At 47.7% G+C, this 16,126-nt stretch overlaps 1 protein-coding gene across 1 annotated transcript in view; it reads right to left on the bottom strand.

The window, feature by feature from the left end:
- LOC144760140 (uncharacterized) overlaps positions 1-15,899 on the bottom strand; it is a 42,947-nt gene extending 27,048 nt beyond the window's left edge. Inside the window, exons 1-2 of the mRNA XM_078646519.1 lie at positions 15,839-15,899; positions 569-2,862 (exon numbers count right to left, since the gene is read on the bottom strand). Coding sequence (XP_078502645.1) covers positions 569-2,831 — 2,263 coding nt within the window. The 5' untranslated portion in view covers positions 2,832-2,862; positions 15,839-15,899. The remainder of the gene's footprint in view (positions 1-568; positions 2,863-15,838) is intronic.
- Positions 15,900-16,126: the final 227 nt, after the last annotated feature.

Genomic DNA, 16,126 nt, shown 5'->3' with positions numbered 1-16,126 from the left:
GAAGTTGTGCACTCCTGGAGAACCCTGCTGTGACAACAACATCCCTGGTGGGCTCTGCTGTTGAGGCTGAATAAAGGCTAGCATTTTTATATCAGGAACTGGAGATGACTGCGTTTTACCCACTGTAATTGTGCAACAGGAAACAGTTCCCTCTCTAGACTGCGCATGTCTGCTATTCTCAATGAACACCCCATCACTTGCATCAGACTATTAAGTTTGATTTCAGCCAGTAATTCCTCCCATGAATAGCGCTATTTCCAATTCCTCAGCCTGGAATAAGGGCCGAATAAGGAAGGACGAGAGGTACTGGCCTATTTGTCACATGCAGAGTCACATTACCAGGCCTCTTTCTGCACAGGAAGGATGCAGTCCTGTGTGGAACCAGAGAAGAGTGCAGGGACACATCTGCACCCTCTGTACTCTGGGGGTCAGTATCTCTCAGGGGGTTCCACCCACCCAAACCATATTAATCCCCTCGGAGACTTACTAAAATCTGCCCATATGCATTCTAAAGAGGTTACATGTGTTAGTTTTCCTTCCGCGTGTCCATTTATAGTGAAACACATACCTGGGGTGGCTCTGGACGGCAATAAAGGTGACTGTGATGGTCCTGTCTCCATTGAGTCTGAGGAGGCGTCTTCATCTGCAGTAATTGTGTCCAGTTCTAGGCATGATGGGGGCACAGGCTGACCCCGCTCTTCAGGACAGAGCAGTTCTGCCTTGCAATTCTGATGTTGATGCTGTGATTCAGGATGGAGTGGTTGGAGTATGTAGCTCGGATCTGAACCTTGTGCATCAGTACAAGCTGGTTCTAGCTTGCAGTTCTGATTTGAATCCTGCTCCTCAGTGTGCAGTGGTTCCACCGTGTTGTTCTGATTGTTTTTTTGTGCTTCAGGAAACACTGATTCTCTCTCTTGATCCAGTGCAGCAGTGTGTAGTGGTTCCACTGTGTTGTTCTGATCTGTTTTTTGTGCTTCAGGAAGCACCGATTCTCTCTCTCGAACCAGTGCAGCAGTGTGCAGTTGTTCCACCGTGTTGTTCTGATCTGTTTTTTGTGCTTCAGGAAGCACCGATTCTCTCTCTCGATCCCGTGCAGCAGTGTGCAGTGGTTCCACCGTGTTGTTCTGATCTGTTTTTTCTGCTTCAGGAAGCACCGATTCTCTCTCTCGAACCAGTGTAGCAGTGTGCAGTTGTTCCACCGTGTTGTTCTGATCTGTTTTTTGTGCTTCAGGAAGCACCAATTCTCTCTCTCGATCCAGTGCAGCAGTGTGCAGTGGTTCCACCGTGTTGTTCTGATCTGTTTTTTGTGCTTCAGGAAGCACCAAATCTCTCTCTCGATCCAGTGCAGCAGTGTGCAGTGGTTCCACCGTGTTGTTCTGATCAGATTTTTGTGCTTCAGGAAGCACTGAATCTCTCTCTCGATCCAGTGCAGCAGTGTGCAGTGGTTCCACCGTGTTCTGATCTGAACCCGGTGCATCTGCACAGGTCTGTTCTAGCTCGTCTTTCTGCTCTCGTTTCCGTGCTTCAGGGTGCATAGATTCCAGCTCGTAGTTCATGTTTGAATCCTGCACATAAGCACGTTCCTGCTTCAAGCATAGGTGTTGCTGTAGGCGCTGGGTTTGTTGTGACCCCAACTCATCCAATGACAATAGCCCAGACTCTATGTGTTCGTCTGATGACATCCCATCAGGTGACACAGGTTGTAGGCTGCGGTTCTCCTGGGGATCTTGGAAATCAAAACACATCAATCCTTCCTCTAAGGGATCATCATGTTCCTTCCCATCTGGCAGCGCGGGTTGTATACGGTGGTTTTGCTGTGGTTCGTGTCCTTCAGGAAATACTGGGTGTGGGCAGAGGTTTGGTTGCTGGTCCCAGCTATTAGCAGACAATGGGGATGGTTCTTGCTTCAGGTGCCCATCTGGTTCTCTCTCTTCTGGGAACGCTGACTGTATGCTCTGGTCTTGCTCTGGTGCCTGGCCAAGAACAAATTCTGAGTGAAGACACAGGTTTGCCTCCAGTGATCTGCCTGGAGGATCCATCTGAGAGCATCTGGCTAGAGTACAATCCAGCTGTAGTACATTTCCATCTGGAAACCCAGATTGCATGCACTGTTCCTGCTCCAACTCGTGTACATCTGGAAACCCAGGCTGCATGCACTGATCCTGCTGTGACTCGTGTACATCTGGAAACCCAGGCTGCATGCACTGTTCCTGCTCCAACTCGTGTACATCTGGAAACCCAGGCTGCATGTGCTGGTTTCGCTTCGACTCGTGTACATCTGGAAACCCAGGTTGCAAGCACTTGTCCTCCCATGGGTCACGTCGATCTGGAAACACTGGCTGTAGACAAAGGTTTGGCTCATATGGACGCACTTGAACATCAGTCGGAGAAGAGAGCGTACACTCCTGCTTTGGTGCATGCCCATCAGAAAACACTGTCTGAAGACACAAGCTCGGATCCCCTGGCCTGTCCAGTTGAGGTGTCACAGGAGAGCGGCTAACAGTACAATCTCTAATGCTCACTGGACAGACCATCTCCAAAGACACTCCAGCATTATCTAGGGAACCTTGATCCTTTTCTATCCAGATTTTCTTAATCAGCCCAGCGACTCTAGAAGGAACGTCCTCCACAGCATTCAGCAAGTTATCCAGTTTGGCTTCCAACTCCTCCAGCATGGATAAAAGGATAATGTGGGGGAGGTCATCCAGAAGCAGTTCCAGCTCCTGGTCCCTCTCAGCACCATTACGGGATCCTGAAGTTGAGATGTCATGGAGAGATTCACGTGAACACTGCGCTGTCACTTTCTTTCCTGGAGCCCGTCTTCTGCCCATTCTGGTACTCTGATTTTCAAGTCTCAAGTGTCTACAGAGGAGAGGAAAAGAGAAAAGACAACAAGTTATCACAGGACCACTAGGCCAAAATATTCCTTCCTATCTCACCAACCCCAGTGTGATCAGAGGAAATTGCGAATTTCTAAAGCCAGAAAAAAATCAATCATTAAAATTCAACAATATCCATAACCTAGTTCACATATTATGAAAGGCACTGATTTGAAATGCATTTCCAACACTATGTGTGTTCCTTGGTCTGCTCAAATTGCACACTTTTGTAAAAATAATTTATACTGTAACAGCCTTGCAGCAATGAAAGGCTTATAATACCCTAGCAGACAAGACTGCTCTATCATTCTCACTTGCACTGTACAGCTCTCTTTTGCAATATTCAGTTCAGTGACGGAAGCACGCACCAACATACCAAACCTCTACAGGATCTACAAAACGCTTGTTATGTCATTACATATAAAGAGAGCATATTCAACCAGGGGTTTCTTGGAATTGAATAAGAAATATGCAAAATAGAAGACAACGAATCAGACCAGGGAAGAATGTGGTATGAGTAGGCTTGTGGACTGTTAGATTTCTGGGAAAACACTTGAAGTTAGATTCAAATGGATTTAGCCGGGAGAGAGCCCCGTATGGAAGGAGCTTGTACCACAAAGCTGCGTCCACCTGATCTGATCTTCTGTAATTTCGGAATAGCAAGTAAATTCAAGTGCGATCGTAAGTTTTTTGCGGGTGTATCTTGCAATGAAGTGAGGGGCTAGACCTCTCAACCCATTAGGGCTCAGACAGAGGGTCTTAGACTGGATTTGTTATTTCAATATAGGTGTGACGTGTGCCCACCTCGGTATGTGATGTAATAAACAAGCTGCGTCGCTGTGAATTACTTGTAGTCTATGAATGGTGTTATTGGGTAATCTTACATATACTCGGTTGGCATAATGCGATCTAGATAGGACTGAAGCCACCACTATTGCTTTTCTTGTCTAAAGTGGGAGGAGTGGGGTTAGTTTCTGAAGCAGTTTCAGCATAAATCTGCATTTAGATCCTACTGCTCCAGCAGCTGGATCTTGCTAAGATTACTATCAATTATCAGTCAGAGGCTTTTAGCTGTGGGTTTAGGCTCCGGCAACAATCTCATTTTTGTTGGTGAGTAAAGTTGTTTCCAAACGTTGGTCTTATTCTTTTGAATTACAATCTCAGTTTTGTCCACATACGGTTTTAGCTTATTCAACCTCATCAAGTAATCATCAAATTGCATCATATTTTGAGACTGGAGTGGTGAGGCTGACATTCCATTGATAAGATTTATCTGAGAGCTGGTGTAGTTATAAAGCCTGGAACCTCTTGAAGATAGTTCTCTGACCAATAGTTGTTGCAGGTTAAGGGAGCAGAGGTATTGCCCTATAATTCTTGGTTATATCCGGGACTTCTCCCTGGTTTTTCAGTATCGTGAGCTCCACAGAATTTTGAAACACATTTGGAACGAAAGCTTGAGCTGCTGAATTGATGAAAACGCTCTGCAGGGGATTGCTCAAGACCTCGCTTTTTGACGGAGACACAGTAGCCTCAGCGTCCAGATACCATTAGGGGTGCACTTTACAAATGCTGATTGATTGATTGCTGAAGTCAGAGATTCCATGACTGCTGGAGGGCAAGGGTCAGTAGTGACCCGGATTTAACCTTGATCACAAATTCATGAAGCTTGTTTATTTCTTCAAACAAGGATAAGGTGGTGGAGTTCTTTTAGACTTGACATCAGAAAAAAAAGCCTTACATAAGAAAGTAAGAGATAAGGAGGAAAATAGGAAATGTAGGAAGCTGTACAATGAAGCTAGAAAAACTAGGATAAATGAAGTGAAAGAGAAGGCTTGGGAGAACATTAAAGAAGCTTCAACGAGTAAAAACAGGTCCCTATTTTGGCAGGGCGTGAACGCACCTTTTTTTACTAACAAGCCCAATGTGCCTTCTATTGAGGTAGCAATTGATGAAAAAACTTGGGTGGACTTCTTTTTAAATGTTTACTCCCTACTGAATGCCACAGAGAGGGAAACAGACTGCATGCTAGTGCTCAGGGGGGCTAGGGGGGAGGGCAGAGGGCTGGGGACCACCAGGGGTTTCTGCCTATTGACTTTTATATCATGCTGGAAGATGTAACCATGGCCACAAATGCAAGCAAGAGTGGCAAGGCCCCAGGCCTGGATGGGGTACCAATTAATGTATTTAGGTCAATTCCGCAGCTGTGGTCCCCAATATTAACACAGGTTTATGATCATGCTGTGCAAAAGGATTTATAGATACATGTTGCGAATCGATCATTGTCCCACAATTTTAAGAAGGAGGAATCGGGAAAATCGCGCCTGCTACCGCCCGATATCCTTCTTAGAGTCACTTATGAAGGTAGCAGGAAGGATTGTTTTAGATCGGTTGCAAACACGGGCAGAAGAAAATAATATTTTAAGTGATGTACACTATGGTTTTAGATTTGGTTTCAGAATCAACGAGCAGGCTCTTAATCTTAGTATTTTAATTGGAAAGTACACTCAGGCTAAATCAGGGACATTTTATTTGGCATTCGTCGACCTTACAGCCGCATTTGACTGCATTATACACAGCAAACTGTGGGGCATTCTTAGTGATCTCAAGGTCGACCCAATACTAATCCAGTTTCTAAAACAGTAATACTCTGGTACCACAGCTAAAGTTTGTTATGGACTTAAGGGAGAGTGTACCGCACTCTTCAAAGTGGAGAGGGGAGTGAGGCAAGGATGCGTTTTGGCACCACTCCTGTTCACTCTTTATACCAACGCATTGGAACAGGAGTAGGTGTCAAACGCTAGGGACCCGTCATATGTAAATAAGCGTCCGATAGTCTCCCTTCTCCACACTGATGATGCGTTACTTATGGCATGTACACAGATTGGTTTACATGGGGGTCTTACTTTTTATACTAGTGTTATGGACAACCTGGGTTTGAAAATGAATGCAAAGAAAAGCTTTATAATGACTTGTGGGAGAGGGAGACAAAAGTGTAGAAGCTTTCAAGCTTCAGGGAGCAGGGTGGAACCTATTAACTATTTTACATATCTGGGTGTCCTATTTAACTGTACTGGGTCTTGGGCTCAAGTGATCAAGACTAGGAGCCTTTTGTTTATGAAGTCTACTGCGGCCTGAATTCATTTTACGAAAAACTGTGCAAAAGGCCGCCCGAAATTCTCCTGAAAATCTACCAGGCTAAATGCATGAGCATAGCAACCTTTGGGCGCGGGTATATGGGAATTTCATGATTGTGCACCAATCCAACATGTCGAAAACGCTTTAAGATTTATATTGACAGTTCCCACCAGCACCCCAGTTTTTATCTGCCACAGCGAGTTAGGTGTATCATACATCTCAGACTTAATCAAGGTACAACCTGTGCTGCTCTGGCATAGAATTTAGAACTCCACCAGCACATGCCTAAATAAGGAAATCATAACTCACGCAATGAAATTAGACCATGCCAGCAAGATTACTTGGCTAAAATACGTAAAAAACTTTATGCAAGATATTGAGAATCCAGAATATTTTTGCCTACCTGAAGCAATGAATTCCATACATCGGAAGGAATTCAAAAAAGCTTGTATGACTTTCCTGGAAGAGAACAGGTTAGCTCTGGAAATGAATAAACGTATGGTGGTTCAGCACCAAATAATTACTATAACGTATAACATCCAACCGTATCTATTGTGCTGTATAGGGGGATACCATAGGAACGTGATAACATGTTTTAGATTTGGGACCTCCCATCGTTTGAATAGTCACCCAGACATGAACAATTGGTCAAGGGAATAATGCCCGTGCCCCTGCGATAATATCTCTCCATAAACAACTATCCATGTAACCCTATTCTGTAAATTTTATGTAAATGAACGACGTAGATGGATTAAAACTCTATTAAAACAGGGGGGATGGAGACAATGCCATCCAGCTCATTTGTATTTACAGATGTTGGATAACTATTATCGCATTGGAACGATGGTGGGTAAAAAGCATACTGAGCGCAAGGAACATTTTAGATGCTTAGAGGTTTAACAGAAAATATATGGGATGTGTTATTTTTATGTTGACTAACTAGAAATAGCTACAGTAAATGAACTGTTTTATGAACTTGTACATATTTATGTTTACCATTGTATTTTTAGAAGTGAGAGGAGATGTTTTTAATTGACTGCTTTTATGATTGTACATGCCTAAAATCGAATAAAGCTTGTTTTGATTTGATTTGACTACAGAATTACTGCTGTTGTATTTGTTTATGCAATCTTTGAAGAATTTTTTTGTTAAGTATTTAGATTGTCACAGAATGCCTCTAATAGGAGTCAGGGAAGTTCTCATTTCATCTGGGGGCGACAAATCATTCAGGATATAAAAAAATAATTTTTATTATTTTCCTATTAAGAGGAATTTGCATGCATGATTTTGCCTTTATATTCTGCAAACTCAATTTTCAATGTGATTTTTTTCTCTTTATCATCCCTTTCCCGCCAGTGTCGAAGCAATGCAGGTTTCGCCTTCTTGTACCAGGGTACTGGTCTGGTGCGGTTTATAACTAGCCTGTCTGAGCCACAGAGTGGATTATTTTTCTTTGGAGAGAATGTTTTCAATTGATGGGAAGAGTGGTGGGGGTGGAATTGTGAGAGAGTTGATAACACTGGCTCTGTATTAATGTGTCGCCATGTGTGTATGGTTTTATTTGCTGCTTGTGGATCAAGTTAGAAAAATCTACTGGAATACAAACGCTGATCAAATACTGATTGGACCATATGCAAGGAGGGATGATTATATTGGATTGATCCAAATTATACGCCCAGATCAGATCTAAGGGATTTTGTTTTATTGGGAGATGAGCATGTAATGTGTTGGTGTAAACTCAACATTATTCATTCAGCAAATGCATTATCTTTAGGGACCGAGTTGAAGTCATCAATAAAATTGAGATGAGGAAGCAGATCTACCACTTCAATTTGAGTTATTTGTTTCAGAGATGTGCGGATCCACTGGTGAATAATTGCTGCTATCTCACCTCCTTTCTCTGAGCTCGTTCTCTTTTGGTTATCTTCGGGTATGGCTTCTGGAGATCTGGAGTAGATTCCTCTGACAACCAGGTTTCAGTTAAGAACAGGATATCCGGCTTAGGAGATTCTAATAATTTTAGTATTTCGACCTTATCTTTGCCTAGGGAGGGTGGGTTTAGTTAAGCCGCTTTTAACGACTCCTCAATCTGAGGATGTAGAAGAGTCTTATTGTTTGTTTGTCCGCAGTGAGGGCTGTTGAGTACCAGATTACTCTATATGTGTGGCTGGCATACACGCCATTCGCTTCTAAAGTTGAGACAAGCATGGGGGAGATACTAAAATCTCTGTACCTGAAAGACAATAGATCTCATGCTGAATATGCAACATTTTGAGTATACTACCTGACTCCTGGTCCGAGGGGATGCGGCTAGGCATGCCTGGGAGCAGACAGGCTTGTCTTTGGCAAAATGCTTGCAACACACACACAAAATGTTTGCAACACACACGCATACAAAACAAAATTGCTCTTTAAAAACTCCATTCAACTGTATACTCACAGATGTGACACAAACTCCAACTCTTCTTGTACAGCCTCACACCTCATTTATAAATGGATTAATGTAACACACCAGATGTCTCTCAAACACATCAAAAATCTTCAGTTCCACACAATGCTGCACAAAGACACACAATTACACAGGCATTCAGCTCTGCTGTGCACACACATTTCATGAAACACAATTCATACACAGATTGTACTCCAGGCACAAACACGTACACATTAGAAAGAAACAAATGTTTTTATCAGACTGATCAGTCGCTTTCAGACTCATATATAATTTATCCACCCAAGACGACCAGTCACACAAACAATCACATACACACACACAAATCACTTCCATACATTTAGTCACAGAACATTAGGCTCATTTAAGCCATTCACAGCCATCACCTACTCCCAGAGTTCTATAAACAGGGCGAGCAGAAGGCGGGTACAGATCTGCACAATGACATGCAACTCCCCAAATAATCACGGCTCACTCTTCACACAAAGTTCTTGCAGCCTCTGCAACAGAGCTGTGACATCCCAGAGTCTCTGAGGCAACACCCAATGTGGAATGCTGCTGAGGGAGTTGGAAGGTGTCAGTATCTCAGGAGGAAGCAGATCTGTGGGTGGAGCATTCTGTAAGGAAATAAACTCCTCCTTTCTATCACCTCCATGGACACGCGATACTTCATATATTAGCAACGCGCGGAAATATGGAAAAATGTACAAGGCTTCAATATCACATTGTGAGAGTACTGAGGATCTGTGAATTTTATGTTAAAAAAGCCACCGAAGCGGGTGATAACAAAGAGAAACTTTGTCACTTCTTCAAACACTCCACCCATTGCATGTGCGCTGCATTTCACAGCACAAACACAACCTGTGGAGTGTGTAAGGATTACTTTATGTATAGGATTTTGTACTGGAATGGTGTGTTCCCAGTATGAATCCTATGCTGGACAGCACACACACCTCTGTCCTACGTTGAAAAGGTTTTGCGTGGCACTAGGTAGACTGTGTACTTGTGCTGGGGCAGTGAGCAGCAGCGTGCAGTGTTTCATAAATCTGGCTCAGGGCTGCTTTCTCCCCCTCGCACATCATCGTGCTCCAACTAATTGGTGCACTGTGTTGCACTAAAAAATAATAAATCTGCTCAGTAGCGTGCATGCTTGGTCTGCTCAGCCTTAACCCTCACATTCTCTTGTACATGCGTGGTCTTCCCAGCCTCAACCCTCACATTCTCTTGTGCATGCTTGGTCTGCCCAGCCTCAACCCTCACATTCTCTAGTGCATGCTTGGTGTGCCCAGCCCTAACCCTCACATTTTCTTGTGCATGCTTAGTCTGCCCAGCTTCAACCCTCATATTCTCCTGTGCATGCGTGGTCTACGCAGCCTCAAACCTCACATTCCCTTGTGCATGCTTGGTCTGCCCAGACTTAAACCTCCCATTCTCTAGTGCATGCTTGGTCCGCCAAGCCTCAACCCTCACATTCTCTTGTGCATGCGTGGTATGCCCGGCCTCAACCCTCACATTCTCTTGTGCATGGTTGATCTGCCCAGCCTCAACCCTCACATTCTCTGGTGCATGCTTGGTCTGCCAAGCCTCAATCCTCACATTCTCTTGTGCATGCGTGGTATGCCCGGCCTCAACCCTCACATTCTCTTGTGCATGGTTGATCTGCCCAGCCTCAGCCCTCACATTCTCTTGTGCATGCGTGGTCTGCCCAGACTTAACCCTCACATTTTCTTGTGCATGCTTGGTCTGCCCAGCATTAAACCTCACATTCTCTTTTGCATGTTTCATCTGCCTAGTCTTAACCCTCACAATATCCAGCAGCTAGTGACAATTACAGTGAAATGAGTGTGTTTTATCACTCTCTCCGTACTTCACCTCACCGTCCTGCTTAACATATCTATACTTCTCTGTGTACCTCCACCCTCTCTTTTATCTCTGAAATCTTTAGCTCAGCTTCATCTACCTCACCTCACCTACCTCACCTCTCATCCAATATATGTCACTCTTTTCACCCTTTGTATACCTCTCTCTCATGCCCTTGCCTCTCTCTCTCTTTAGTCTCTGTACCTACAGCTATATCACTCTTAATCCCCGCTCTCTTACTCAACTCCCTCTACCTCATCCCTATCTCTGTACCACACTTATTTTGTTTCTCTATTACATCCCTGTTTCTCTCCTCCTTCCATTTCACTTCTCACTCAAACTCATCTCCAGCTTTACGTCACTTCCATCCTCTCTCCATGTCCTACTAAATTACCTCCCTCGCCTTCTCTCTCATCCCTTTCCATGCCTCACCTTCTCCACTGCTCTCTAGCTCATTTCTCTCTCGCCCCACCAACCCCTCACTCACTGAATATATTTTAGACTTAACTAATTATTAATTTACTACCTAATCTCTCAAACTCCCTTTCTCACCCTCTACCTCTGTTCCCTTTCCTTCACATCTCGAAATATCTTACTACTTGCTGGCTACCTCAATTGCTCTACCTCAACCATTAACTATTCTCTCTTTCTCTCTCCATCACTCGCTCTTTCACTCAAACACACATCATTCTCTGGACCTCACCCCCTCCATCTCAACTATCTCTCTCAAACTTTATCTGTCCGGATCGCTCTACCTAACTGTCTTTTCCTCTTTAATTTTCCCACAACTCGATATCTCCATTTTAACATCATCTATCTTTCTCCAGTTCATATATGTTTTCAAATTCCTTGTTTCGCTCTACAGTGGATTCCTCTTTCTACACTTCACCCCTCTCTACTCTTGTAACCTAAAATGTTGTGCTCTATCCCTTCTCATTTTGCACTCTCTATTGTGCATCGTCTACTTCTTGCTGCTTGTACCTCTCTCTAATTCACCTTTTATCTACATTGCCTCTCTCTTCACCCCCCCTTGGAAAACCGTCCTCTTCTGTCTCTCTACATTACCTTCTCCCTAAACTCTACCTATTTCTCTACCTCTCTTTTACATCTTCCTCTTTCTACCACTCTTCATCTTTCCATCCGGCTACCTCACATTTTTCTATATTCTTTTCCTCTCTCCACCTCCCATATCTTTGTACATAATTTCCGTCTCTCGCTTCCACCTCTACTTCATGTCTTTCGCTCTACTGTTCTCTTTAAGTCTCTGTACATCTCCTGTGTCCTGGCCGGTCCCATTATCTTATTCAGCAGGGTCACAGGTAACTGTCTAGCTGGAGAGGTTTACACATATATAGAATTGATGATGGACAAGGCAGAGGAAGACAAATAAAGGGATAGTTATTAGATCGGACTGTGAAAATCCTCAAAGCAGTGCTTTGATTTTTCGTTGCTATAGCAGGAATGCCAATGGTGAAAGGGGCTATATTTACGGTAACAAATGTTCTGCAACTAAAGCTACAATTTCCTGTGCTATATGCATATGTCTTTTTATTGTAATATTATGCACTAGTCCACTAAACATAGCAGGTTTCCCTGCAATGGGAATAACAAGCTGGCTGGATATCCACTTAAAATGTTTTTGCAAGTAAAAGATCTAGACCCAAACTCAAAAATAAATATCTTTATCAATGTTTGTGCAAGCTTTTTTGACATGGGGCAACCGAAAGAGACGCACCCCTGGGAACCGAAAGAGAAGCACCCCGGGGGACCGAAAGAGAATCAACCTGGAGAACCAAAAGAGAAGCATCCAGGGAAACCAAAAGAGAAGAAAAGAGAAGCACCCTGGGAACCAAAAGAGAAGCACCCTGGGGAACCAAAAGAGAAGCACCAAGGGGAACCGAAAGAGAAGCACCTGGGGAACTGAAAGAGATGCACCCGGGAGAAACAAAAGAGAAGCACCGGGGGAACCAAAAGAGAAGCACCAAGGGGAACCGAAAGAGAAGCACCTGGGGAACTGAAAGAGATGCACTTGGGGGAACAGTACGAGAAGCACCCAGGGGAAATGAAAGAGAAGCACCTGGGGAAACAAAAGAGAAGCACCAAGGGGAAACAAAAGAGAAGCACCAAGAGGAACCGAAAGAGAAGCACCTGGGGAACTGAAAGAGATGCACCCGGGGGAAACAAAAGAGAAGCACCGGGGGAACCAAAAGAGAAGCACCAAGGGGAACCGAAAGAGAAGCACCTGTGGAACTGAAAGAGATGCACTTGGGTGAACAGTACGAGAAGCACCCAGGGGAAATGAAAGAGAAGCACCCGGGAAATCGAAAGAGAAGCAACCAGGGGAACTGAAAGAGAAGGACCAAGGGGAACTGAAAGAGAAGCACCTGTGGAACTGAAAGAGATGCACTTGGGTGAAAGAGAAGCACCTGGGGAAACAAAAGAGAAGCACCAAGGGGAAACAAAAGAGAAGCACCAAGGGGAACCGAAAGAGAAGCACCCTGGGGAACCAAAAGAGAAGCACCCGGGGGAACCAAAAGAGAAGCACCAAGGGGAACCGAAAGAGAAGCACCTGTGGAACTGAAAGAGATGCACTTGGGTGAACAGTACGAAAGGCACCCAGGGGAACCGAAAGAAAAGCCCCCCGGGGAACCGAAAGAGAAGCAACCAGGGGAACAGAAAGAAAAGCATGCCAGCTCCCAACCTTATCATGGTAGTGCAGGCCTCCCGCTGATAGAGGTGAGGGAACCTACTGGGACCATGATGGATCCTCCAAGTCACATCCTGGAGCAGCGGAGATTGATGCGGGAGGAGCTGATGAGCTATGACCAGAGCAGACAAGACTGTGAAGGCGGGAGGGATGTGCCTGGAGTGATGAACTGGCTAGTCCTCGCCTGGTTTTGTAAAACTATAGAGTTCTGTCCGACCCAACTGTTCTGACCTGTGGCCCCCCTGATGTATGTTCAACCTCCGCCAGTGAGCTTTGGATGAGACACCCCTAAATGAACGGAGGGAGGGGCAGGAGGAGGGAGACTGAGTGCATTTGACCCCAAGATACTCCAAGGGCCGATAACCCCTCAGTAAATACCCCTTCAGAGAGGAATACTATGAGAGCTGGCACTACAAGAACTGCATTCACACTTCCTGGATTGCACGATGAGTGTGAGAGGCTCATGCATGCACACTGCATCCAACGCCTAACTTACCCCACTGTGGGTCGTACAACTGTGTGAGCATTTAGTGCTGCCCCCTGCATCTGACCCCAAGTCATATGCACTTCACAACTGTATGAGCTCATGTGCTGCACCATGCAGTGCTACCACTGCTGCAAACAAGGACTGCAGGAGGCTTGGTGCTGCTCAACTCTCTGCACCCACTGGTTTTTGTTTTTTAGTTTTATATCGCGCCAACTAGGCCCTCCCCCTCTGCCTTCCTCTGCTCGGGCCCCACCTCCCCCCATCTCTGCCTCCGGCCCTCCTCATCGCTCTTCCCAGCCCCCCTCCCACCTACTCTGCCCTGGGCCCTCCCCCCTCTACCCGGGACTCTCCCCCTACTCTGCCCTGGGACCTCCCCCCTTTGCCAGGGCCCTCCTCCCTCCTCTGCCTGGGTCCCTCCTCCCTCCTCTGCCCCGGCCCCTCCTCCCTGGGCCCCTCCCCCTTCTGCCCCAGGCCCTCCTACCCCCTTCTGCCCCAGGCCCCTCCTCCCCCTCTGCCTGGGCCCCTCCACCCCTTCTGCCTGGGACCCTCCTCTGCCCAGGGCCCTCCTCCCCCTCTGCCTGGGCCCCTCCACCCCCTCTGCCTGGGACCCTCCTCTGCCCAGGGCCCTCCTCCCCCTCTGCCTGGGCCCCTCCACCCCCTCTGCCTGGGACCCTCCTCTGCCCAGGGCCCTCCTCCCCCTCTTCTGCCCCAGCCACTCCTCCCCCCTCTTCCCCACCTCTGCCCAGCCCACCTTAGTCTCACCCTCTCCCCTTCCCCTCTCCTTTGCCCTGGCCCCTCCCCATTCTGCCCCAGCCCTTCTTCTGCCCCGGCTCCTCCCCCCTCTTCTGCCTCAGCCCGCCTCCCTCCTCTTGTCCCCACCTCTGCCCAGGTCCACCCAAGTCTCATCCTCTCTCCTCTGCCCTGGGCCCTCCTCCCCCCCTCCCCAATCCTCTGCCTCTGGCCCTGCTCCCCCCTCTTCTGCTCCAGCCCCTCCTCCCCCTCCGTCCTGGGCCCTTCTCCCCCCTCTTCTGCCCCGGCCCCTCCTCCCCAGGCCCTCCTCCTCCCTCTGCCCTGGCCCCTCCTCTTCCCTCTGCACTAAATGTAAAAATGTAAATTGATACTTGTATAGCGCACTACTCACCCGCAAGGGTCTCAAGGCGCTTGTACGAATACCGCTGTGGAACCCATCCTGGCTTTCCCTGTGAGGTGTCCACTCCTGGGCACCCCCATGGTGGAGGCCAGGCATCCTTAGCGTTGTGGGGGCCGTTGTGGAGATTAAGCAAGCTATTGCCCAGAGTTGCAGAGTGGAACTCCATGATTGGAATAGGCACCGAGGCGAGAATTATCAGGTCCGTGGAATTTTGAGCCCAAGACCTGCAGAGGCGGGGAATTGAACCCTGGTCCCGGGCTAGACCTCTGCATCAGGGTCTGCCGCTCTAAACATTGAGCCACACTTCTCCACTGGCCCCCTCCTCCCCCTCTTCTGCCCTAGCCCCTCCCCCTTCCCTGCCCCAGCCCCACTCCCCTGCCCCCGCATCTGCCCCAGCGCCCCTCCCCCCTCCTGTCCCTCACCTCCTCCCACTCCTTCCTCCTCTGCTCCAGCCCCTCCTCCCTCCTCTGTTCTGGGCTCTCCTCCCACCTCTGCCCTGGGCCCTTCCTCCTTCCTCCACACTCCTTTGCCCCTCCTCCCAATCCTCCCCCTCCTCTACCCCCTTCCCCCTTTTCCCCCCTCATCTGCCCCCCTCCTCTGTTCCCCCCCTCCCTCGGGCCCTCCTCTCCTCACCTTCCTCTGCCCCGCCCCCATCTGCCCCCTCCTCCTCCCTCTGCCCCCTCCTCCTTCCACATCTGCCCCTCCCCCTCTACCCCCTCTCTGCCCCCTCCTCCCCCATCTCTGTTCCCCCTCCCCCTCTGGCCCCCTCCTTCCTCCTCCCCCTCCTCGCCCCCTCCTCTCTCTCCTCCTCCCTCTGCCCCCCCTCCTTCCCCCTCTATCCTCCTCCCTCTGCCCCCCCTCCTTCCCCCTCTATCCTCCTCCCTCTGCCCCCCCCCTTCCCCCTCTATCCTCCTCCTCCCTCCACCTCTGCCCCTCTCCCCTCTGCCCCCTATTCTCCCCCCTATTGGCAACCCTCCTCCCCACTCTACTCCCCTCCTCCCTGCACCACTGCCAATCCCCCCTCTGCCCCTACCTCATTTCCCCCTCTCCCTCTATCCCCACTCCCCTTCCTCACCCCCTCCTCGCCCCCTCCTCTTTCTCCTCCTCCTCTGTCCCTCCCCCCTCTGCCCCCCTCCTCTGTTCCCCCTCCCTCGGGCCCTCCTCTCCTCACCTTCCTCTGCTGTAAGAACCTGAACAGTTTCACTTCCGGGTCAGCACGCGCTGCTTCTCCCTGGCCTGTGAGTGCAGTAATCACTCCAGGCTTGTTGAGATGTTTAAAGAGTATTTATTGTAGAACAAGAGTACATCAGTAATACAGCCCCACCAGGAGCAGCCAGCAAGGCCCTCAGACCTTCTCCAACTGCGGTTTTCATACAACAACATTCCATGTTACATCATCCTTACAGGGTTCCGCTGGTGGAGAGATGGATGATACAAACTACAACATCACTAAAATATA

Source organism: Lissotriton helveticus, chromosome 1_1 (assembly GCF_964261635.1).
Source record: "Lissotriton helveticus chromosome 1_1, aLisHel1.1, whole genome shotgun sequence".
In the NCBI taxonomy this organism is placed as follows: Eukaryota; Metazoa; Chordata; class Amphibia; order Caudata; family Salamandridae; genus Lissotriton; species Lissotriton helveticus.
The sequence above is the reverse complement of the archived record's forward strand: the minus strand, read 5'-3'. Positions and strand labels throughout refer to the sequence as shown.